General features: G+C 48.5%; 1 protein-coding gene across 1 annotated transcript in view; it reads left to right on the top strand.

The window, feature by feature from the left end:
- The window catches only part of timeout (circadian regulator timeout), a 336,321-nt gene extending 314,875 nt beyond the window's left edge, over positions 1–21,446 (top strand). Inside the window, exons 23-28 of the mRNA XM_084606801.1 lie at positions 396–557; positions 660–728; positions 2,441–2,556; positions 4,657–4,973; positions 18,969–19,669; positions 21,170–21,446. Of these exons, the coding sequence (XP_084462927.1) occupies positions 396–557; positions 660–728; positions 2,441–2,556; positions 4,657–4,973; positions 18,969–19,669; positions 21,170–21,243 (1,439 nt within the window). The 3' untranslated portion in view covers positions 21,244–21,446. The remainder of the gene's footprint in view (positions 1–395; positions 558–659; positions 729–2,440; positions 2,557–4,656; positions 4,974–18,968; positions 19,670–21,169) is intronic.
- Positions 21,447–26,160: the final 4,714 nt, after the last annotated feature.

Raw genomic sequence — 26,160 nt, 5'->3', positions numbered from 1 at the left:
GAAATTTTGGTGGGCGGATGAGGTTAAGGAGCTCGCAGGGGTCTAGTGGGTGCAGCTAGCACAGAACCGGGTTAATTGGAGAAATATGGGAGAGGACTTCGTTCTGCAGTGGGTATAGTCAGGCTGCTGATGATGATGATGGTGGTGGTGGTGGTGATGGTGGTGATGATGGTGAACGAAGCAGTCCATCCCCATGTGCAAGGTTTCTCTTCTTCCGTCCGATAGCGGCTCCTCTCATGGGAATTTTCGTCCCTTGTCCGAAAGTCCGCGTAAACCTTAGATCGCGACCAGTGGAAGCTATGAAACTAAGCGGCCTCGTCAATGCTTTTATACATAAAAGTACTTTTCTTGAAGCATTTAATTTTTCCCGCTCTGCATTTTTTTTTTTTTCTCAGATTTATTCAAGGGTGGCGAGGTACCAGCTCATTCAGCACAGCCGAGGAAGACTGCCACCCGACCTTCCAAGTCTACGCCAACTTTCCGTACTGTGCCCCGTACGGAAGTTGCCACATCACCGGAAGGACTGAAGGTCGTTCTCGCCAAATTGGTCGAATCAGGTATGCCGCCAGCTGCTCGCACATGAGTTTCATAGTGGTCTCACGTACGTGGATCAAAACATCTTACCCGTCCATATTTGCCCGTTTTTTACTTTCGTTAAGGCTGCCAAGAGAGCATGGACTGGCTTGTGCAGTCTCTTGAAGATGCGCTCGAAGACTGGGATCCGGAAGGTGCGTGAGTTCGGCGTTCGTTTCTTGTAGCGGGGCATTAACGAGGGACTTTAGCGACTAAAGGAGTGAAAGGCGAAAGCCTGAGTGCCGCATTCTGCTACGCAACTGGCACTGATTAGAAATAATTAATTGATTAAATAACTGTTAAGTAGATAATTATTCAATCGTTAATTGGCTAATTATTGAATTGTGTGCTTAGTTATTACTTCGTGAATAATTAATTAGTAATTGATTAATAACTGATCATTGATTGGCATATGGCCCTATAAGGCACGCATTCGCGCATACTGTGGTGGTGCTCTGTGATTGGTCGAGACTCCTATGACGTCATCCCGCTTCGGCCAGTCAGAGCCACCGCAAAAGCGGGACACATTTTGTCCACGACAGCATGATCCATTAAATGCTTTCGCCTTAAAAAGTGAGGCGACGCATAAGTTCCGCCATTAAGGATATGGCGCGACAGCAGCAATTGCTTCCCATCTGCGGCTTCCCTTGGGGATCCACGTTCGCATACATGCACTCTCCTATAATCACTAATCCCTCTATTTGTGCATCTATTATCTCATGCATACTTATTAGCATACACTGCTAAGGTGTGACACCGTGTGAAAGACCTCCCGACATAAATATAAGTTCGCGCCTGCATGACCTGGCCATGTCAGCTGCCATCTACCCTCTGCCAGAGGCATGCCGGTAATTTCTAGCTCACAACGGTGATGCCGCATTTTCTGGGGAACTGGCAATGTAACGATATCCATCGCGTTAATAGAAGGCAGGAAAGGTCGGTGGTGAAGCATAGCGTAACCTTCACTGAACTGAATTTTATATTATTTGACGTATAGTTAGGAGTAGTGTCTTGTATTAGGCAGCTGAAAAAAAAAACACACAAAACGTAGAACTCGTTAGCACCTCGCTGCTATTTTTATCCATCGTTATCTCCGGGGTTCGTTTCGAAGCGATGGCGTTGTAGGCGCCTACTTTTCCGGCATTGTGAACGAAAAATCATGAGAATGGCTCTGGTAGGTGGTCGTTGGCCGGGAACATATGGCCTGACTTTGATTGGTCGGTGGATTCTGTGACGTCACGAGACCACATCACATGGCAGGAATTAACTCGAGTAGCTCCTCTGAGATGGAAAGGTGACGCTTAAATCTCGACTCAGAGATGCTACCTATGAGGTCACGAAGGCAGGTTCATGCGGCTTGGTTAAAGTGGGCCGTTGTACCCACTTCGGGTGGTCTTTCACATATAGAGATAATTATATTCTAAGGAATATGTATGAGTAATAGAGGCTCAAATTAAGGCATCAGGGATCGAGAGAGTATCAAAGGATATGCACACCGCAGACGGGAGCCATTAATTGTTTCGTTCGCTATACCCTTAAACGCGGGGTTTAAGTCCCTGCCTCCGTTCCCCCGTATTTATTTATTTATTTATTTATTTATTTATTTATTTATTTATTTATTTATTTATTTATTTATTTATTTATTTATTTATTTTCGCATGGAATCCTTCTGCTGCTTCAGCCTTGTCGCTACTGTTGGGCACCAGCAAAGCATTCCGCAAGCACATTTGCGCTGACTGTGCGTTAATTGCGTCACCCGCTAGGGTAAAGCTCATCTTTGTAGCGCGGGCTCCTCCTTTCACGCTTGCTGCTTTTGTCTTCGAGAGCGGCTCTGGGATTTTCTCTGATGTTACGCCACGCGACGCAGACCCGTCTTCGGTCCCGCTGGTACCCATCCTCGAGGCGCATCATTTGTCGATGGAGAACAGCGATTTCTGCAGCCTGCTTCGCACCATGGGAATTCAGCCACCTGCGGATGAACAGGTAAGCATCCTCTGCCGCCAGATTTGCTCCACGCGCGCATTATTCCTTTTGCGTGAGCGAAGAAATGCGCTCGCAGGTTGGGCTGTGTCTCCGAGCTTTGGTGGGCAGCCTCCGAATCCGGCAAATGAGCTTCCCGCCTGAAATACAAAATAGGCCGTAATGAGAGCACTGAAGGCGGCGTTAGCGGATTGCTCCCGTTGCGGTCTTTCCAGATTGGAATCTGATGTGCGTCTCATTAATTTTTCTATTGTGCTTGAGCAGCGAGATTGGAGCAAGCAGTCTCCAGAAAAAAAAAAAGGAAAAAAAATAATAAAGCTGGCTCTTATTCGTGTTTGATGCGTGTTTTATCCTTGTCGTTTCGCACATGTTATGTATTTGCTATCAGTTTTATTTCTTATTTATTTATTTTTTTACTTTGCCCTGCTGGCGATTGCATTAAAATTAGATGAAGGGTGAGAAGAGGCAGGCGGTCAGTTAACCGCTGTTCTCGCTGACTGCAGTTCAAGCACATTCATTTTTTTACCTCTTCCCCCCCCCCCCCCCCCCCCCCCCAATTTTGAACATTGCGGCTCAAAATTCTGATAACCTATGAAGCTTATTCCTCTGTAAATGCTTGGATTGCTTGCTTGTTTTCGCTTTTTTGTGGGTCTAGCCCTCTAGATGTGAGTGTGCATGAACGAGAGCATGCTTCCTATTTCACGTAGCTACGCGTCGGCAAAGTTATTTGTGGGGAGGGTGCGATTTGTAATGATTTATTTCCTCTGCGTATCAGTAGTAAGGCTTTGATTATTCCAGTGCGTCATAGGCTTACTAGAGCATATATCACAAGATGCGGAACCTAATTGCAGCACAGATCAACTTATATTGTTAAAATAATTATGGGGGACGTTTAAAACTCCTAAGCATGTCAAGGCGAAAGCCTCCTTCACCGTATACCGTACTTTCTCGCTCGTCCACGCCCGCGCCTAGGGCTTGGTGCGTCCTCGCCCGTAGCAATATGGCAGGAAACTCTGAGCCCGCGCGGCGACGTATACAAGGTGGGCGATTGCGCTGCGAGTCACCGTTTCCGGAACGTTCTGCGGGCGCTGCCGTTGAAATATCCATTCATCGGTGGAACGCCTTCCCGTCGCACAGTTTATATTTTTCCCTTCCTCCCCACGCCGCTGTTTCCCTTTCCCTCAACTGAGAGGATTGCGAACCAGGGTGTCTGCGGAATGGTTTTGTTCGAAATTATATATATATTTTTGCCAATGATTATACAAATCGATGAAATAAAACTTAGAAGCAAATTCAGTCCGCAGGTTCGTCAACTCGCAACCTATGTGGTCAAAATGTCCCGTGTCCGTTTTGTGAGAGAGTGTTTGCTGTTAAATGCGAAGAAAAATAGGCATAGATGCTTAGAAACAATTATATATTTTGGAAATTTAAATATTGTGAAGGGGAAAAAAAAAACCGTGACCATGGAAATGGTTGCGAACATAGAAAAATATCCCGGTATATGAAAACCGAAACTGTTACTTTCGGCTTTTCCGAATGCACAGGGAGTTGCAAATTTGGTTGTACCTTTGGAACGGATTTAGTAGAAATACACATTTTTTGCTAATCTTTCAGGAGTGATTGTGTACTTCAGTAATAAGGTTTCAAAGTGGCCTCCTACCTCAATCTGTTCTTTCTGCTACAGTTTCACTTGCGTTTGCCATCTTGGTTTCTGCGGCACTTTTCTGCTTTTACGTCACCCCTGTACACCTGCTTGTTTTTTTTGTTGTTGTTTTTTTTTGTGATTTGTGTTGCCCGTCATTTTTGTTTACTGTTCTGTTTCTTTCCGCCTCTATGTGAGAATAAAATCATCCGCTTCGAAGAAGGATTTACGGCCCTGAAGTGAACTAGTTGCACAGCTTTGTAAGTGCAATGCGACCTTCACTCTTCAGTTTTTGTCGATTATAGACATCCCCTTTTTTCTTAGCGCCCTGTTTCGCATCATCACTGTTCGAGTTTAGCACCGAAGATCATGCTTCAGAGTCTAGCTTTCACTAGCTCTCAAAGCATGTCTGTCTATTGTAGAACTGCGCGATGTCTGCATTTCTGCGCTCGGTGTTGCAGGAAGCCTACTGGCGCATACCCGCCGACATGACGGCCAACATGATCAGCTCCCGAATCGCCGTCATCAAAAAAGCCCTGGAAGGGGACTACGACGCGCCGCTGCTTGTATTGGGCGCTGCCTCGGACAATCCAGCTGCTATAGAAGATAGTGACTCGGCGGCCGACGTCGACCGCGACCGGAAGGAAGCTGGTGATTCCTCTATCGTTATCAATGGAGGACAGTCTCCTGGCAAGGGTGTGAGAATTCCGAAGAACAAGTCCAAGTACGCCAAGGCTATGCAAGAGCTCCTTCAGAAGAAGAGAGTGCGGCAGGACGGGTGAGTTGATAATATCGCGTACATTTCTCAGAGGAGAGGGGGCAGAGGGATCTCCAAAAACTCGTAGTATGATACATTTCGCTTTTGAGCCATTCTTGTGGGACATTCCTAACTCCTAGCTAGTTCCTAGCCTAACTGGTGGAGAAATCTAACAGTTTTTCTTACTTTTAATACCCACGCTATCGAATGTCCTTCTAAACGTCTTGCATATATCCTTCGAGAGTGGCTGCTCTAATGAGCACAGTTCGGCTGAAAAGTGTAAAATTTAGCACACTACCGTATGTGCCGTGTTCCAGGATCCAGTGGGGCGCAACAAAGTCTAGGGGAGGTAAAGAAACTATCGAACACGGCAGTGCACTCTCTGAGAGAGAGAGAGAGTTTTCCAAACAATGCCATGGTATAAGATTCGATGGACGCCAAGTACGAGCTCTTTCACTGCTCTGCTGTTCTTTGGTCATTGTTGCCGTGTTGCATTGTTTGCAGTGTTGCTGATCGCGTGATGACACTAGCGCCAGTATACATATATACACACAGTGTTGCCGTGCGTGCTTCAAACCATCACTGTCGAAAAAGGAGTACTTCCCAATTCCGGCGACTTCGACAACTCGGCCATCGCCGTAACTTAAGGCGCCGCATGCGTGCACACGCAGTCATCCCTTTCCAAACATCAGTTTCCTTTAATTTTCAGGTGCGCTGAAGTGGTTAAAACCGAAACTAGCGAGAGTTCTCTACCCCTGGAGATGGCAATGTACCAGACCATTTCGGAGTGGACCCCGCCGAGGTGACGCATTGGCTAGAGCGCTCGACTACTGTGCCCCGGGATGCGGGATCGAATCCCGGCCTCGGCTGCCGCTTCTAATTGGAGACGAATAGCTATAGGCTCCCGTGTGCTGTGCGATGTCAGTGCACTTAAAAAAAAAAAAAAGCCCGGGTGGTCGAAATTTCCTGAGCTCTCTACTACGGCGTCTATCATAGCCCGAGTTGCTTTGGGACGTTAAACCTCATAAACCATAAACCAAAACCATTTCAGAGTGGACGTCACGAGTTTGAGTGATTAGGCGAAAACTTTTCTTCAGCTTATCATTTTCTGTTAAAAAGCATGGACATACTTAGAGAGGAGAAGATAGTGCATTTTAACTGGGAACAGTACTATGATGTAGTTGACTTTGGGTCTTCAGAAAAACGCGTGAGTAACCGATTTTTGTGACGGTATACTTGTTTCATGATGGTTTACTTCCGGCCTTAGAAGTACAGAGCCTTCCTATGCCGTAAAGTTGTCGAAGGCTTTTGTCCCTGCAAACTTAGAATTCGTCGCGCATTAACACTTTGCTGCTAAGCAGCTTTCGTCACGATTGTTTAGCATTCTCGGATACTGCAGTGTGACGTCTTTACTGCTGTGCAAAATAGCTTCATTCTGTCACCAGACTAAAGAAATGTATTACGACCGTATCGCTACCGACCGGTGTGATGTAGAAAGCCCACATGTGTGTCAAAACACCTGCAAAGGCTTGTGTAGTCCCTTCGTTGTATACCTTACTAGCCTTTTTCTGCTCACTAAAGAAAATGTTCCCGTTGTGCGCCAGCGCGATTTAGTAGGACACATTAACCAGCCGAAGACGAACGATGTGATAGACTACGGGGGAAAAAAAAAAAGAAAAGGAAAACTAGCTACGCTTAGAGGATGTTTTCGCACTCTCGAGCTTTCATGACAGAGAGTTTCGTAATGTTCAAAAACTCCACTCGCCACCCTTCGCCTACCTTTAACCCGGTTTACTAACCGTATCTGTCAGCGACGATAAATTTCGCCCACCAATTTCCCCGGCACCGACAGCTTTCTGTCGGCGCTATGTAAAGTGATCTTCTTTACTTTCCCTTTATTCTTTCAAAGCGAAATTCTGTTCGCCACTGCTGCCATGAATCACGTTGCTATCCGGCGGCCTTCATTCTCGGGGCTTGCGACGCTGCCCGGCCACCGGGCTGCCCACGCTTGGCACGCTCACATTCGCCTCGTGGTGGCCTTCCTTCCTGACACCACGCTTTTCCCGGAGGCGCAAAGTGATACGCTGAGAAGGCCCGATGATGGATCGTTGTAGTAAAGTTTCTCTTTGGAGCCGCGCGCGCAGCATCACCGTTGTCTCATTGCACACCGCGACGGCGAGCAACTCGGCGACATCCATTGCCTCACGCGTCTCCTTTCACCGGCTCTTGGTTCGAAGCTGTTGCCTGTTTCGCTCTTATCTCTCTCTCTCTCGATTTTTTTTTTTTTTTATGTTAACCTTACTCAGTTTACGCTGCAGCTGGATGAGGGAGCTTGTGCTGTTTAACCTTTTTGTGACACCTCGGAAGAAGCGGCCTCGCCGGCAGCTGCGCTCTCCTCGAAGGTCGACCTTTCCGCTTTTGGGAAGTTGGAACGTGTTGGCGGTTATCGCTGTCTTTTTTTTTTTTCTTGTTTTTTTTTTATATATTTTCTTCGCGACGATTTTTTTCCCCTGTACTCTTGGTTTTGAATCAGCCTCGAAAATCTCGCTTTTGACTGCGTGTGTTGAATGCGTCGCGCGCTTTAATGCGTTTTTTTTTTTTTTTTTTTTTTTTTTTAGTGGAGGCAGTAATTTAGAGAAAGAGAGGGTACAAACACACTTGATAGTAAAGAGGTGGTCGCCTTCACGGCGCTGTTGTATCGCGAGGCAAAGCAGCATGTGAGAGCGAAATCGCGAGTAATTGTTTTTTACGAGTTTTTGAACTTCGGAATAATTCGGCAGGCATTTCATACTGCTTGCATATAAGAAGGCGGTGGCATTATAGCCCTAGGTGTGAAATGTTTTCGCATTAAGTTTTCGGCATGGGGTGAAGTTCTTTCTGCTGGTATTGTATTATTCTGTGTGTATTTGACGTTGTCGCGATCCTAGCTCCCATCTTGGCCTGCAGATGTATGCTATGTGCAAGGAGAACCGATTTCACCACCCGAAATCTTCTGCGACTAGTGGTTTTGTCACAATTATGACACAAATATCGGGAAATCAGCCGCCACCTAGAGTACCGCCAGTGACGATGTTCACAGACTATGGACATGTTATTATCTTAAGTGGCGATACTCTCGGCTGCTGATGGGTCCGTGTCACAGGTTTATAACGTCATAAGTTTATAACTCCATAGACACCTCTGCGTCCTACGCGCCGGGCGTCATCGCGCCTGTGCGGTGAGAACCGCGCCCCGGCGCGCAAAGAAAGCGGTTCACAACTCCAAGCGCATGGCGCGGTACGCGCCCGGTCGTGCGCTGCTTAATCGGCAGAACTTGTCGCGCAGGCTTTTCCACCGTTTCTGGGGCGATTTTGCAGCCTCTGTGATGGAAACTCAAGAACTTACACATGAAATGTTTGATATACGCGACATGAATAAAGAACATACACGCATAAATAACGAACGAACAGGTTCAGCATCTTACGTTCGCGCGAGAACCCTGGCACAAGTTCCGCGGCCACCGTTATCCATAGAGCCGCCGTCACCAGCTCGTTCTTATGAAGCGCGTGGCTCGCAAGCCATAGCGGCTGCCATCGTTGGATGGCGGCGATGAGCAGCTCCCCGGAAGACACAGACGCAGAGCGCCCGCTGATTGGTCGATGCTTGCACGCCGGAATTAGGAGGCGAGGCGCGCTGCCGCGAGCAGCGCGCGCGCCTTATATCTGGCCATAGCCTCCTGTATAAAGGAGGCTATGATCTGGCACTGTGGGATCCAATCGTCGTGAACGCGCTCGGCTGTGGACGAGCAGACTTCCTCTGGCCGGCCCGCGCGCATCCAAGCGCGCAGGACGCGCGCTTCGAGGGCTCATGGAGTTGAGCCTATAGCTTTTAAGAGCGTTAGCTCTTACCTCTCACGTTTGGCGATTTCGCGTCGATTCGTACGAGCCGACGCGACACACCCAAACGTTTGGGTCTGTCGCGTGAACACCAAGGGTTTGAGTTCGAATTTCTCCAAGTCCGAGGCAGTGTTCACCACGATGGGATGCCATCCTAGCCATTCAAGGTGGCGACCACCAACGGTACATCCTAGGCAACTTTGACCCTAGGTCAGTTGATGCCACCCAAGATGGTGGTCACACCAAGGCCCACACTAGCTCACGTGATTCCACCTAAAATGGCGGCCACCCTAAGGGCACACTAGGCCCATGCCTACGCCAGACGACGCCGGCTTGTCTTGTAACGATGTCCCATTAAAGGGAAATACTTGAGGTATGCTGTGCTCGAGACCGGTAGCCGGTGGTCAGTATCAGTAACGGACTAAATATTAAAGAAAGCGAGACAATAGTCGAAGGTGACAGACGGTCAGTTCCCGAAATCGGAGTCAATCAATCGCGATTGGCGCATGACAGGGCTCATTTGGAGGTAAGTGTTGGGGTGCGCCTTTATTTCTCATGGGACTAACGGGGCAAACGCGTATATGATTATTGCTAACCTGCTGAACCGCTTCATATTGAAAGGACCGCGGCATTAATAGCGAGCGCATCACGCTCATTTACTTCAATCTGGGGCCATTATTAATGGTGACACCCCTACTCTGCTTGGTTTTTGTCAGCAGACCTGTTTTGTTGGACCCGTGGTTTCTACGTCAATCTGTGCTCCCTTTCTTTTAGTGCTCCCGCAGTTATTGTCGCTTATGTGTATGTCCTTATGACGCTGTGTTTGAAGGTAACTTTTTTTTTAGGCATCCTGTGAAGGGTGCCTTTAATGGCCTATGAAGCGCTCTTAAAAGAGACTACCAAATATGTTCATTTGGTAGCGTGCATGCCGCATGTATAAATCTTCGAGAGTAGATCGATAAATGGTAATAGTAGCGACCACCGGCGGCGGTGATAACTTTCCTTTTTCGCGTTAGTCGGGAGTGCGCTGGGACCTTTTTGCAAGAAAAAAAAAATGTTTGTATCGACGTTCGTGAGCAGGGATTCGGGGTGACGTTTCGCTTGTGATGGCGTTATGTCATTCTTTTCCAGTCTTCGTTCTGTTCACCTGCCGTGAGGAAAAGGGCCACGAAGGAGGGAGAACGGGGAGGGAAAAGGAGTATAGCGAATTGCGAAGAACAGTCGACCCAGTGCGGGTTCTTGGACTGCCCCCCCCCCATCACACACACTCCGCTCTCTCTCTTTATCTCTCGCATGGCGAATAACTCCTAGCAGACGCGTCCGTACGCCTTGGTTAAAGGGTATTGTTACTTCTTACCGGCAGCTGTTTAATGTGGTAAATAACGACTGTTTGCTAAAAAGAATGCGTGAAAAATTAGAGGCGCATGTTAACCGAGCAGAGATTACATGTACGCGAGCGGTAACCGCAATGGGATCCACAGACGGCAACCTTTAACGATATCGCTTCATAGTCCATACCTTTAATGGAGGAGCACCATATCCGTGACTTCCAAAGCCTATCGACTCTACCGACAACTCTTGTGAATTTCAGACGCAAAAAGTGAGCCGGTCTCATTTAAAAATTTGTTGGATGCACTTAGCTCTCTCTTAAGGCGAAAATTTTTGTAGCGGCTCTTTCACTCATTTCCCTTTCTTTTTTTATGTTCTTGCTCCTCTTTCTTTGCTCTTTTTTATTCTTTTTTACTGTTTCTACTTTTTATTCTTTTTCTGTTTCGCTCATATTCACGTTCTTTTTTATTTTTACGTCCGTGGCTGTTTTGACGTTGCATACATATCGACTTCCTTGGCTATTTTGACGTGCGATTGACTTTTTGGCTCTAAATAATTAACTGATTATTCCATATCAGCGATATTTCGCACATAAACATACTTCACCCTCAACCTCATACAGCATTCTTTTACTCATCAATCAATTCATTTCTCGACAGTGACGCCGTGACACCTTCCGCGGACGCACAAATCGCGTCCACACTCGTGTGCGTACAAAGGCTCCTTAATTCTTACAGCGCGCACGATTGGTGTCAGAGCAGCTATTTGCTTGCCGAACACCTTCTTACGATGCGCAGTCGAACATTGGGAAGGTAAGTTACTTTCCGCCGGTGCTTGTCCTCCATTCCCTTTGCCACTTAGTTGTCGGTTGCTCCCGCGGTTAGCCGGTCGAACTTGGGGGCCTACTGTTGCATCTCTAGTGCGATGAAAGTTAATGATTTCTCCCGGAAGGCTTTGCCGTGTACGCTGTTGCTTTTATTCTGGGTCCTTATCATTTAGAGCAGCAATTAAAACGACCTCGCTAACGCTCATAGAGGCATCGCGTTATCTACTTACCCGCACCGGCGTACGCTACCCTAACTGCGCAACATCACGCGGGGCTCGCTCCATTGAAGAAACTGCTCACACGTGAATACAAAGCAAAGAAGCTGGTCAGCGTCGGGGCTTTCTTCTTTCCTGTTCGATATCCTTCTTTTCCTTTCGCACCGTTGATGCCTGCGTTTCGCTCCATCGACTTATCGATTGGCACCTGCCATGTCGGGATCAGGGCTTATATTGCGATCTGAGAACAGTCTCGGCGGTTGCTTGCTTCGAAATTTTACAATCGATCCTCCGAAGTTTCCGCAGAACACGCCTCGGCAATACGGAGTGATCCATGGCGTGACCGAATCGCTCCGGTGGGAACAGCTTGCGCTCGCGAGCCTCCGACTAGTCGAAAGATGTCTACATTTTACTTGTGACTCGTTTCGTTTTTCGTCTTATCTCGCTCTCATCACCTTTTGTTGCCTTGCACTCTGCGAGGGTCCGTACTTTGTACCGTTCGGGTTTACTGGCTGCTACTGCTGCTGCTTTCCGCATACGCGTCAGTGCTGCCGGCAACAGGCTACTTCTCTGCGCTGTTCTCGCGTGGCGGTGCATGAAGCGGTCGCCCGCCCACGGGGTTTTGGGCGGAGTGGGTCTGCCGTGTCCCTCCCTGGCCGTTGTTTCGCAGCAGATCAAAGGGAGAGGTCATTCATCATCGCGTGCACTGTTTGACACGCAACACGGCACGGAGCCGGGATCGTAATTGTACTGGGCGCACTCTTTGTCTTCGATGCCTTTTTATTTTTTTTATTTTTTTTTTTTTGCTTTCTGAATTCTTTTTGGCTGTTCTCGTGCCGATCTTGGCTGGACATGGCCGCGCCATTGTCTTTTTTGTAGTTTTCCACAGCCCGGTCCTTTTCTCTACCCCGTCCTCGTAAGGAAAAGCGACCCCGAGCGTGATTGAGGTGACTTTCTGTATTCGTCTCTTCGATCCACTATTTTATTGCATATTCGCGCCACAATCGGGGAAAGGAATGAAATAATAGTTTTGGACGACACCGTAAAGGCCTCTTGTTGAGGGTCTTCAATGTGGAGGGGCATTGTTTTCATGCTTTGGATGGAGGTAAATCTGTCTCCGACTTGACATTCCGGGCTGGCGTCGCGTAACGTCGCGTGTTATAAATGAACGCCGAAGAACACTTATACAGCATGAGAGGCACGTTCCAGTCGTTAGCGAACAAAACGAATCAATCCTAGCGCCCACCCTTAGCAGCGCTTTCCGCCTCGTCATAATGTATGGCATCTTTTTTTTTTTTTTTTTGTCGTATCTATAGTTCAAGGCGAGCACGAGCAATGTCCGTTTTCTTTTTTTTTTACTAGATTCCACCTTGATAAGTGTCACCGTAATAAGTTTCCCAAAAGTTGTCATCATGTAAACGCCGTTTGCTTGGTGACATCCTTGGTGGAGAATATTGCTTTCACGAGCAGCTGCAGGATACATAGAGCATGTCCCTATTTTTAAAGCGTTAACTCTACCGCTACTATTCCTGAAGGACAAATGACGCCGGGACTTGACCTCTAACCAAGGAACGCAGTCGGTAGTCACGTATGCCATCGCCGTGGCAGGGATGTCTCAGTAGAAGATATCGATGTCTTAGATATCGACAGCCTGATTCGACTGTGGCGAACATGGTGGTGAGTCGTGACCTCCCAATTTAGCCCGGACCGCTCCCGGGTTCGGCTCGGGCAACCCCCAAAATTAGACCTCGGCAGATTTGGACCAAAATCTATGTCCAGGCTATTTACTCTATGGCGAACACGATGGTGGCCTCCAAGTTTCATCTAGAACACCCTCAAATTGTCCAGCTTAATTCCGCTATGTTGAACACTACGCGACCTCCAAATCTGGCTCGGCCACCCCTAAATCTGACCTCGGCCTATCTGGATTAAAATCGTACTACATCTTGTGTAAAAAAAAAAAGTCATTCATTAAAGAATTTTGCTAAGCCCCGCTTTGCTAACTAACTCAGAGCTAACGCTCATCATTCGGGTTCAGCAGCATGGAGCCAATACGTCTGTTTTTTTTTTTTTGCATTTCGTGAGTAGCCACGTGCTCGTTTGTAACCTGTCAACGGCAGCACTGCGTTGCAAAGCACATTTTCGGTGTTCTCCCGCCTTAGGTTCTGTCTGCGCGGTCGGAGCTCTTGTGCGCCCGATGGTCGAGCACGCTTGCCGCCAACATGGCCGCACTTGGGAAGTAATCTCGTCATTCTGCGCTCATATGTAGGCAGATCTTCAAACGAACCAAACATGTAAAGGCACGCTCACACTAGCGGGAAAACGCGCAACGCTGGACGTTCTCCGCGCGCCGCTTCCCGCAGAAACCGGTTGTTTTCCCGCAGGCTGACTTGTTTGGCGTTCCGCGGAGCGATGGGGTCGGGAGCTATTTTTCCCGTCCCGCAGAACGGAGTAGCCAATCGGAGCGGAGCGCAGACCGTGACGTCAGTCCAAGTTCAATGACTCCCGGCGGTGGCTGCGCGCGCGACGGGAGCATCGCTGGTTTCGCTTGAGTAGCCCGCTCACTTGTGCACGAGAAAAGCGCGTGCTTTCCCTTCGCTCTTGTCACGTGACTACTCTTTCTCGCTCCGCTCGCCTTCGCCTCCTCTACATTCCACGACAAACGCAGCGGGAAAACGGGCGTAGTGTGAGCGTCCTTCCGAGGAGCTGCAACGCTGCGGCGCCATGAACGTTGCGCCGCTGCGGGAAATTTCCCGCTAGTGTGAGCCTGGCTTAAGGCTGATAAAGGTTAAAAAGTTCGCTGTCCTCAGCGCGCCCTAACTTCGACCAGCCAAACCTGGCAGCTAACAACTCTTCCTGCAAATGCATTGTAACTCGTTACTTCCCAGGGCAGTCTTCAAGGCACGTTCTCCCCCACTGTGGGTAGTTGTAAATTTTGGTCGCGAGTAGCAATCTACTAATTGTAGTACACCGGCCTCGGCGGCCGCGCTTTTTGATGGAGGCGAAAAGCAAGGGCCCGTGTGATGTGCTGTGTCGGTGCTCGTTGAAGATTCCCCGGTGGTCGGTATTTCCGGACCCCCTAAACTACGGAGTCTCTCATAGCCTGGGCCGCTTTGAGACGTTAAACCATATAAACCAAGCCAAACTAATTTTAGTGCGAAAGAGCCAGTCCAGAGGCTACTTACTGCCCGAACAAAATTTTGTCTTGCTTGTGAAGCGGCTGGGATTGGCCAACACCTGCATAGCAATGCGTTGCCGGGGTAACGGCAAGTCCCGCAGTATGGTGCTGCATTGATGAATTGCATTATCAGTTCGTTTCTTCGGTGTCGTTTTCTCTGCTGTTTTTAGAAGATGGTTCTGCAGTCGCGCAGCCAGTTGATAAAAGCGGAGGTTTAATCGATTACAGGTGTCTGAAGCAATCTAGCCAAGTACACAAAGCTAGACGACAGAGGAGCAAAACATTTGCAACGCCGCGGTTTCATACGATATTTGAATTTTAGCCTAAATTCTCTGCATTATCTTCTCTATTTGGGCTCGCAGAATGCCAAATGTCCGCTCCTGGGCCATGTCTGTCTTTTATAGTTGTGATTAGACCCACGGTGTGAAAATGATGCGGGACGGGCTGCTGCCTTAATGCGAAAACATTCCTTGCTCATGAGAGGTGTAGACAAAGCCTGACATCATAGCATGACCCCACGAACTGGCGCTGAGAAAAAAAAATGTGTCATCGCCAGGAATCGCACTACCGTCCGAATAGATCAGCTTCCTTGGCCCAGACATGAAAGTAACATATACTATTCGCAGCAGCCGATCACGCCTCGTGTAAAACTGCAACACACTCTCACGCTGTGCAGTAAAACATTACCGTTTTCATGAAGTTCCATCTGCGTCACTCTTTTATTTAACCTCGGTAAACACGCCATACAAATACGCCATCTGGCCGAGTACGGCCATAATCCGCTAGCGTAGTGTCGGCCGAATCCACCAGGCGGCGTGAGAGAACTCCCAGTGTTTTCGCATAACCGCACCTAAGCAGACTTAAATGCACCGTTGAAATTTTTGCAGCGTGTTTTTATGACCTTGATAACTGTATCTTGCACAAGCGTTACTGGAACCTGATCCAAACAACTGTGAAGCATCTCAATGACACCCTCACCTGTGATTTTAAGCAGTGTCTTGTAATGTACGGAAAACAAACACAGGCATCTATTAAACTCATGCCGACATTCGTGCTTGCAGTCAGCGCACGGATCACGTCTGACGTTTGAGGAGAGCTCTTTATAGTCCTCCTTTTGTGCAAAATCCGCGATTTTTTGGAGCCAAGTTTTCTTTTTCTTGCTGTTTTGGGCCTCGAAAGGGTGAGCAGTGACGTTGAAAAGACAAACAACGCTTGAGTATTTCATTTTGAAGGCACTTTCACTTTTCATACTCAGCCGCAAAAATGGAGCATCGTATTTGCACTTATACATCTGAACCGTACGGGCGGCGCGACGTCCACAGCGGATTACCTTCGCCGTTGTTCGGAATTTCGGTCAAGTAGTCGTTGCTTGCTTATTCATTTCTTTTTTTTTTTTTTTTTTTTTTGATCTCTCTGACCCAACAAGCTTACAAGAGAAGGGAAAGAAAGTAAGGATTACTCATGAGGTGATCGTTCTGTTTCATCTTTCCTTTCTACAGTTCTGTCCACAAGGTGCTCCTGCGCCGAGGCTTGGTTGTGTGGGGAATATAGTTCTTTCGCAAGCCCACTCGAACTTGGCAAGACCGGCGAAATTAAGACGAAGCATTCTGCGCAATACACGTCGAAGAACTTTCTCGGGGCACAAAGCGCTGCGCGTCGCGGTGACTGGTCGGCGACGACCTAATATTGAAGACGTCGGCGTTTGGGTGCTTGTAATCACGAGAACCTAATGGAATCGCACTTCTTTGCGCGCAATGTTGCGGAGAGACCGCTACGTCTCATTTCACGTCCATACAAAGGGGCGGTCCCGCGGCTGCTCGCAACGGTCTACTTAACAGCCATGCGGGCTGTCTATCCCGAGCTCACGCTTCGCTACTTGAAAAGGTCTAACTTTTCTGACGTTTTATTTGAGGGCAAAGGTCAAAGGGGCGAGTGTTCGGCGCCTAGCTGCCAGTTTTCCGAATGCAGCGCACTTTATTATGGCGAAAACGAAGCTTTGCGCTACTCCTCTCTTGTCTGCTACGAGCATATTAAAAAAAAAAAAAAAATGCTAACTTTCTTCGTTCTCTGAACCCACACTGGCGGCAATAACATGTCGTTCTTCGGGCGTCATTTTTGAATGTTCAAGCGGAACGTGCTATGCATTGGCCCTATCTCTTTATTAGTAGCGCTTCAAGATTTTCCTGCCGTCAAACGTTTGTAGCTTACTCTATGGTTTAAAAGCGTATTTATAAGACCGAAATAAATTAGCAGGAACAGTGTTGGCGCAAAGTGGAGAAAGGATCTCTCCTTTTTTCGGCCTTCCATGAAATAACGAAAAAAATAAAGCGCGAAGAGCTTTCAATAGAGCACACTGCTCGTCTTTTGCGCGTCATTTCGGTGAAGTTTTTATTCCATATGACATCGTTTTACCCAACTCGGTGATTTCTAAAGCAAACGAATATTTGTTTGTTTCCATTTGCGGAGGAGGAGGAGGAGGAAAAAACTTTACTAAAAAAATATATATATAAACACTCCCAGGAGGACCTCTTAGTCCAGGAGCCCTCTGGCTGTTCCTTCTAGCTTAGCCCGCTCGACCAGCCGTAACTGATCTGCAGGTTGCGTGGCTAGAAGGGCAGCCTCCCAGGAGGAGGGGGTGGGGTGTTTGACGGGAGGAACGCGGATTGGATGTGGGCATTCCCATAAGTAATGGTAGAGGGTGGGTGGGGTGGCGTTGCATGTGGTGCAGTACGGTGGGAAGTCCGTGGGGTGAAATATGTGGGCAAATTCAGGCGATGGAAACGAATGTGTTTGGAGTTGTCGCCAGTACGTGCTGTCGATGTGAGAAAGCGTGGGATGTGGTGGCGGGAACGTGGCACGGCAGCGACGATAGTACTGAACAATTGTAGTGTAGTCAAGAGGTTCAATGGTGGTGTATAATGAAGGTTTCGGGAGGACATCCACCGGCGCCCGGAAGCTTAGTTCTCGGGCAAACGCATGAGCGCGCTCATTTCCGAGGATGTCCTCATGCCCAGGAACCCATGTGATGGTGATGGTATCGGGAGGGGTAGGTAGAGTAGATAATATTTTAGCAGATGAGTGTGGGAGGGTTCCTCGCAGTAGATATCTGTATGCTGTTTGGGAGTCTGTACATATTGTGGTGTGCTGAGTCTGCAACTGACTGATGTGTGCAATTGCGAGTGTAATGGCCAAGCATTCGGCCTCGGCGATGCTAGTGCAGTGGATGGAGGCGGCATTGAATGTTGAGCGGCGAATGTCCGTGAATACAGCAGTGCAGATGTGAGGAATGTCCGGATTGTGTGAAGCATCCGTGTAGATGATGTCTTGGCGTGTGGAGTACTGTTTGGAAAAATATGAGGCACGGGCTGCGCGACGACCTTAGTGGTGTTCGGGATCCATATTTTGTGGGAGGGGTTTGAGCTCGAGGAGGCTCCGCAGATGCGGAGGGATGGGTATATGAGTATGAGGTGAGGGATCAGGGGTATTGTAGCCCATTGAGCGCAAGAGATGAGTGCCTGTAGATGTTGTGCGGAGTCGACGTTGCTGGCTGGAGAGGTGCGCCTCTATGATCTCCTCAACATTGTTATGAATGCCTAATTGAAGGAGCCGAATTGTACTGGTATGACGAGGTAAATGGAGGGCTGCTTTAACGGCTGAGCGGTGTAGGACGTTAAGTTTATTGAGTTGGGTTTTGGTGATGTGATGATAGGGGAGGTGGTAAGCTAGTCGACTAACGATAAGGGCATCTACGAGTCTTAAAGTGTCTTTTTCCTTGAGGCCATGATTGCGGCTTGAAATGCGACGAATCAGATGTGTTATCTGGTTGATTTGGCGCTGCAGGAGGCGTATGGTGTAGGTGGCTCTAGTGTCCTGTTGAATGTGGAGACCCAGCAGTCGGAGCCGTGGTACTTTTGGTATCGGAGCGTTGTCAAGGAGTACGGTGATGGTTGGGGCACGTGGGGAAGGCTTGATGACTAGGAGCTCAGATTTCTGCGGTGCACACGCAAGACCTATAGCCTTTGTATATGTGTGGATGGCATCTGTAGCGAATTGCAAAGTTTGTTCAACTTGGCCAGGGCAACCCTTAGTAGTCCATAGTGTGATGTCGTCTGCGTATATTGCGTGCTGAAGGTCAGGTATAGTCTCGAGTATCCGGGCTAAGGGAGTTAGGGCGATGTTAAAGAGGATGGGTGAGAGGACTGAGCCCTGCGGTGTGCCTCGGTTGGGTAAATAGATGGTCGGGGAGGTGTAGGACCCGAGTGTGATATGAGCCGTGCGTTTGGTTAGGAATGCCTCAACGTAGCGCCAGATGCGTAGCCCGCAGTTAGTTGTGGCAAGGGTAGACAGAATGTGGTCATGGCTCACGTTGTCAAACGTGAGCCATGACTACATTCTGTCTACCCTGATTTCTCCTTAGACACTTCGGATAGCGAAGTAGGGCTCATTTTGACCTAGAGTGCTCGGTCGCGTGCCTGATTCGATTGGTGGCCTTCGCTGCGATGTAGGGAATGAAAATGAATAAAGGGGTACAGTATTCAGAGCTGCGGTAGTGCGCTTGAGTTTTCTTATGAATACGGCGACACTTCCTTGCAGGTCGTCCGACTCCGACGAAGTCGGCTTCATACGCCGGGACCAGCGGAGGCGTAAGAAACCGCGCGCCCGCCACGACGGCAGAAGCGAGGAGGTCGCGTCAACTTCGGCGACTTACGTTTCATCTGACGACGACGGTAGAGAGCCCAGTACGAGCTCGGGTCGTCTCGCCGCCGAATCGACTCCGTCGACGGAACGAACCAAGAAGCGCAAGCGAGCTACGCTGGTCGTCGACAGCGACGAAGAACAGGAATTCTCCAAGCGTTCTCAGTTGGCTGACGGCGTCGACACCAAAGACGAAGGCGTGGTTGTTGTCGCGGACGAGTCAGCGACATCTGCCGCTGACGTGAGAATCGTGAACAGTGGAGACGGCGGAAGTACCCGAAGGGCGGGTAAAGGCCGCGTGGTCCTGCTGGACGACAGTGACTACAGCGACTGTGCGATAGAACCGCCCGGCGCCGCGGACAGCAGCCGCCTTGTGAACGGCGATAGCGGTCCCGACTCCGACGGCGGTGCGGGGCTCGTCATCGACCTGGACGATGACAGTGACACGGGGCACAGAGACGAGAGAAACAAGAGTTCAACCCGAGGTGACAGGTCCGACACGTCCCAAGAGGTAGTAACTGGTAGCAGGCAGGGATCAGTACCTGTCGTTGAGGACAGCGAAGATGAAACTGCTGCTCCGAACTTCAGCGGCAACTCTGGTAAGCTATTTTGTGTCATATTTTCCTATTCGTTTCGTTTCTTGCTCGTTCGTTCGCTCAAATATGCGCTGTGCGTATCGCATTTGTGGCAGCTCTTTTGTGATTCGCCGCTTGCCGGCAGTTATTGATATCTGCTGTCCTCGACAGCGGTAGAAGCTTCAGCTGCGTTCGCCCGATGGGATTACCCACTACCCTGGCTTTGTCGTTTTGTCGCTATTTAATTATTGCCTGTTTTGAAACGGGACTAGTTATTGGAGTTCTTGTATATATATTTTTAATTTATTATTGTGACATCGTTTTAGGTTATTCAGCTCATTAGCGAGCTGAAGGTCACATTTAGGCAACAAAACTGTCTCAGAGCGAAGCACAGGGATAAGAATAAGGAACAACCCTGTCTGGTTGTTCTGTCACGCGCTTTTTGGCTATTCAGTTCCCTGCAAGTTTGTTCATACTTAAAGTTCGCGCATTTCGGTGATGCGAGTCGTCATGTAAGCTCCGATTGCGCTGCTACAGGCAGCCAACAGGCTGCAAGCTTCGTTGGTATTGCGTAAAACTTTTTTCTTTTTCAGCAGGAAATAAAGAAATATATTGGTAACCGGATGGTAGCAGTTTAAACGAGCGCTCGGAATTTGCTCCAGCTTCGCTGCGTTGTATCGATCCGCGTCACTTCGCGTAGAGCTGACGGGTGCCTTTCGAGTGCCCTTATTCTCGCGTCGGCGAATCGCTGAACAACGGCGAACAATCCGTTGGCGTGCGTAAACAGTATCGAACTCGAACGCTGCGGTTCGTCACAGCGCCTGGAACGGAGGGGGAGGGAAGGAGGGCGGTTATCAGGCACGAGTGTCGGCACTTGTTTCGGAAACGTCCGGAGCCGCCACTCGCAGCGCCTGGCGGCGTGTATTGATGAGTCCGTCTTGGCGTCGGGGATTGCGCTAGAACGGTAGTGCGTGTGGCGTGCTTCGAATGCTCCTGACATTCCGCTCGTTTTGTTCGCAGAGCTGTTGCAGCGAATAACACTGGTAACGGTACCGGCATTCGATGACGGCTGCCCTCGATCAGGCCAGTGTTTCCCAGTGTCTCTACCGCGGGAAGTTTGTGGCAAATAAACTTTTAATTGCCCGATTCTCACGGGAGCCGAATCATTTAGCACTGCTGGGCTTGGACACTCATGGGAAGAGGTTTTTTAAAAATCGATGCCCTGTTTGCTGATGTGAGAGGCAGCGAGTTGTTTTGTTGGCGGTCTGCGCAATTCCCGTGTAACACGCCTCGTTGTTGCAATTTTTTTTTTTTTTTTTGCCTATGCTTGGCGGTTAGATGCTGGAAAAAATCTGTTTCCGCTTGCATTTACGGTGCTACCCACAGAGTAGCGAAACATTGTTTGGTTAGGTGGAAAAATTGCATCGGACTAATGGAAACGAGAGCACATGCCTCTGCGCTTGTATTCCAGTTTCTAGCCCTTGTCCGGATTCCAGCGTTGGTAAACGAGTTTGTTTGTTTCAGCTGGATCACCTGCTGGAGGCAGATCGAACAAGGGAAGGCGAGCAGTGGTCATTAGCAGCGACGAAGAGGACTGAGAGAGCCAAGAAAAGCTGATAATACGCGATATTTTCTCGCATTGTTTAGTCTCATTTTGCATATTCAGGGCGCAGCTGCGCAACTGTTTAGCATTTTTGCATTCAGGAATACGATTCGCGTTCTTTTGTCACTCACTGTATCGCCGCCACATTTTTGTGTCAGAACCAAAGTTGTTGCTGTGTATTAAAAGCAGACTTTCTTACTCGTCCTGTTCTGTTTTTTAGGAAATTGAACACTACATTTGATGGCTAATGCGCCATCTGCTCTTCGGAATGTGTATGCCAGGGACTCCTGTTATATAAGTTCACGTGTACAAAGCTGTTACGTGTTGTGGGCAACGCCCCGCCCCGCTTGATTCAGGTAAGTTTTGTCAACAAATGGCTTGCGTACGCTTAAACTTTGGCGTCGTTGCCAAGTATCGGGTCGAAAAACTATGGTTTTGGCACAGCCGTATGCCCAGGGTGGTGACGCAATGCGGTTTATACTGTTGTCACTCTTTCTGTGCGCATTTTGCCGTACTTTGGCAAGTGGCGTAGTTAACGAATTCAGTCTACGACGGTGCTAAAACTGCTTAAAATCGCGCGCACGTGCGCACGAAAGGTGTGCTACACTGATAAACAGAGCAGAACGTTGACACCTCAATAGGACTTTTCAGAAATGTCTTTTCGAGACATGCATCACCGCTAATTACTCCACTGGTGAGCATCGATCGACTCACGGGCGCAGTGTTTAAGTACAGTCGATCCCACTTAAAGCGTACATAATTGGGTACGCGGATGGTGCTCGTCGAGTGAGAACTTCGTAATTAATGGACTTGCTATATCACGTCACAAAAGTGCTTAGTTCGACAAAAGTGGTGTTTAATTAGCTCTCAAAAAAGAGTGTACCTGCGTCTATTTTCAAAGCATACCCTATCGAGGCACTTGCCAATCTCGAGCACGATCATGAACTCGCGCCGATACCTTTTGCTGTCAACAACGTGCGTTAGGGACGCTATATTGTCACGTGGTTGTGACAAGGCCCATGACAACAAATGAAGTCTGGCAGTTCACTAAAGCAACTCTTTATTGGGCTGACTCGCGCCCGCAGAAGAACTAAGCGATTCGGTGCCGGCGATAACAGCAATCACTCGTCAAAGTTCAATTTAAAGGCGGCGATGAATCAGATAAGAACGCCGGTGGTGACTAGCAGAACCTTGAACGGAAACCTTCGAGATACATCTAAAAAGCTGCTTCCGCAACATAGGAAATGATTAAGTTGCGTCTCGCGACAATGAGCATGAAAAAACAAAGAATACATAATCGATCCGTGCGCTACAATAACAGTGATAAGGCCACATGCCGGTGGCTTTTATAAAAACAACAAGCAGAGGTTTGAATTGTTCGCGGCATTATAATTAATCGCAGTTGGAGCAATGATGGTAGGTCAGCCTGAGATTCCTGGCAGTCGGGAGTGCTCGTACTTCGCGTACACTGCTTTTGTTAGAACACATGTTGATGCCTACAGGAATGGCTTCATCTTAGGAGACATCGGACCGGCTGTGCATCAAATCATGCGCATCTGGTTACGTAGGTTTTAAGGCGGAGTCTCGTTAGAAGAAATTCAATCGGCGATCGTCTTTGCTGTCGAGGCCAAGATACGGTCCCAAAACGATATCATCAGAATACCGTCCGTCATACAGCGTTCCGTGTGGTGTACGATTTCTCGTTGCACATAGCATATGTATCTCAAGTTGCAGGCTAGCTCGCAGCAGGGATTCAACTGATGACATATCGGGAAAACCTCCGACAAAAAACAAAAAAAGAAGAAAAAAAAAAACTACGACGCAATCGTTCCGTCCTACATCGTCTGAGTGGTGTCGTACGACTTTTAGTTGCACATAGCGCACCGCTGCAGTTTAGAGGCTAGCTAGCGTCAGGTATTTTAACCGATGACATATAAACTCGCGACGAGACACGCTGTCGTCTTCACAGCACAGACGCAGCCTTAAATGCCATCTATAACTTTTGTTGCAAAGGCAACACTACGCTAGTCGTCGAGCCATTTCGCGTGGCACAGCGTGGGCCAAGCTGCGCATGCGCGAGGAGCCGCCTGACGTCAGAAGCAGCAGCTGGTTTGTGGGAGCTTCCGTCGCGGCCGTGCTCCGCCGGAGCCGGAGAAGTGACGTCATAACCACAGCCGGCGCCAGCTACGCATTGCTCTTTCAGTTGGTTGTGCGGAGAAGAGGTATGTGTGGTGTATATATGCTAGGAGCGCGCGGCCAGAATCGACCTAGTATGGAGGAGAGCCCGGCCGCTGCCCAGCGCGTAGCCTAAGCTATCCTAAGCGTAGCCATGCAGCTGTTGCTTTCGAAACTGAACATCCGCAGTAACTTCGCTTTCGACGCTGTCCCTGCATCGCGTGCCCGCCGTACTTACATATTGCGTTAGATGTTTTTCCCAGTCCAAGTCAGCACACATACACGGATCACCCTGTGGGCCATCGCCGCACACTTGGCCGCAAGGCACATGCAGCTTCAACACAGCTTTATTATTATTATTATTATTATTATTATTATTATTATTATTATTATTATTATTATTATTATTATTATTATTATTATTATTATTATTATTATTATTATTTAGTGCTTATTTGGTTCCACAAGTTCTTTTCGGGTGGTGTTGCAGGAAAGGAACTACTACTGGGCATTTGTTCAGCCGCAAAGGAAAGTTTTCGGTGCCTCCTCGCCCGCTGCAACCAAAGGGATGTGGCCAAAGTTCCTCACTGTGTATGAGATGCACTGTCCTTGCATGAATAGATATTTTCATGGTAGCGCTGCTTTCCTCCGTGATGAGCGAGGGCTCGTTACACTTTCGGCCATTATAAATAGGCTAAACTGTAATTACAATGTTTGAAAGCTGTGCGAATAGGCAAAAAAAAAAGGGGGGGGAGGGGGCTAGAGGGAATGGGGATTCTGGTAAGATGGCCCCTCCACTAAGAGTAAGAAAAACATAGTTACCACGAAAGCAAAGGCAATTTTTGCTGAAGACAAAAGAAAAAGGCCCCGCAGGGGGCACCTGTTAAAGCAGGTGTTTGTGTGTACTTTGCGACACCACGGACCCCGAGCACCCACGCTTAGCCGTGCGCGTGGCATCGCTATGTCTGGGGAGAAGGGGATCCTGGTGGTTGAGCCGATGCCGAGTGTTACCTTCGGCGGAGGCAACACACCACTTTGTCCCACGCTTCCCATAGACTGCACCTCCCGCCTGACCAGACCGGGGGAAATCAGCAGTCGCCTTTTCCTGTCTTGCCCGCCATCTTTCACTTTCCTATCTTCTTTCTCACAACTCTCCTGTCTTTTCCTCTCTTCTTGGTTTTTCTAGTTTTCCTGGCGGCTATGGTTAACCTTGTGTGGCTAACCACCCAGCGTTACGCCATATTCAGTTATAACAAGGGTGGACGGCTGGCGTGGGCAGGACTGTTTTAAAAATTCCTGCCCCGTCCCCTCGTTGGGATCCATGGTGGGTGGCCGCCACCTTGGCCGAACAATAAACTTATTATATGGCTTCCTCTTTGCTCACAAACGTTCGCTCCCGTAAAAGGGGGCGCACCGCTGAAAGTGAAGTTTTTCTTGCAAAATGCAAATTCCCACGATTTCACGGGGGGCACAGCGAAGACACTGAAAAAACAGCTAGGCTGATCTCGCCTTTCAAAGAAGCATTAGGCCAAGCAGTCTTCGGTACCTGCCCAGGCCACACAAAGTGAGTCTGAATCAGCGCCATCTGCACCTCCGGTGGATGTAGCTAGCACTATTCCACCACCCACAAAACAGGCTGCGCGGACCTCCAGGTCAGCCGGCCCCATGGCCTCGTCCCAGTCGTCGAGGCCTAGCATAAATTTAGCCGTGCAAAGTGCACGGACGTCCAGCACATCTGATGATGTGATGGACACATCTCCCTCATCGCCCCCGCAGCAGCGGCGGCAAAGATCTCTCGAGCGCAAAAGAAGAAACAAAGTCCGAATAACGGGTCCGGAAGACCCAACAACTTAGGTTTGTTAATTCTTGCCCCAACTACTCCTTCACCATGACATTTCTAGTTCACTGGAACTGTCGTGGACTTTTAAGTAACTACACTGACGTAACAGAGATCTTAAATTCATTTTCCCCAGTTACACTGTGTCTCTAGGAGACAAATCTCGGACTACAGAATAACAACATTCTTAAAAGGCATCAAGTCTTCCGTCGCGACCGACAGAGCTCAAGCAGGCTCTCTGGAGGCGCTGCTATCGTCCTCCAAGGTGGCGTTGCAGCATGAGATGAGAAATCGATCTTAAAACCCTATCTGAAGCAGTTGCGGTCACTTTGGTTCATTTTAAAACAATAACAATATGTTATACCTTGCACGTCATTTAACTGTCACACTTCATCAGTTAGGAACACTTTTAATGCAATTACCCGAGCCATATATTTTAGTTAGAGATTTTAATGCTTATTCCCCTTTTTCGGGAAGTGAAAAAACTGACCCACGAGGACAAATAATACAGGATTTTATCCTGTGCAACAATATTTGCTTGCTAAACACAGGCCAGTTAACCTACTGCTCCGCAAGCGCTGGAAAAATGAGTGTTTTAGATTTATATTTTAGTTCACCTTGTGTTTTAATTATTTTAATTGGAATGTTTTAGATCATCCGTATGGGAGTGATCATCTGCCAATAATCATCAGTCTGACATCATCACCACAAATCATGCCAAGCAAACCACGGCGTTGGAAGCTACACTTGGCTGACTGGCCACGATTCCAGTCTGAAGCCAACCTAGAAAACATATTTTCGGAAGACCTAAGTGTCAATGAATAAAATGAGGGGTGCACAAAATGTATTATTGATGCAGCACACTTAGCTATTCCAAAGTCCTCAGGGTTAGTGCGTCAT

This window comes from Amblyomma maculatum, chromosome 6, assembly GCF_055883805.1.
Source record: "Amblyomma maculatum isolate TAMU_Amacu chromosome 6, ASM5588380v1, whole genome shotgun sequence".
Taxonomy (NCBI): domain Eukaryota; kingdom Metazoa; phylum Arthropoda; class Arachnida; order Ixodida; family Ixodidae; genus Amblyomma; species Amblyomma maculatum.
The sequence above is the reverse complement of the archived record's forward strand: the minus strand, read 5'-3'. Positions and strand labels throughout refer to the sequence as shown.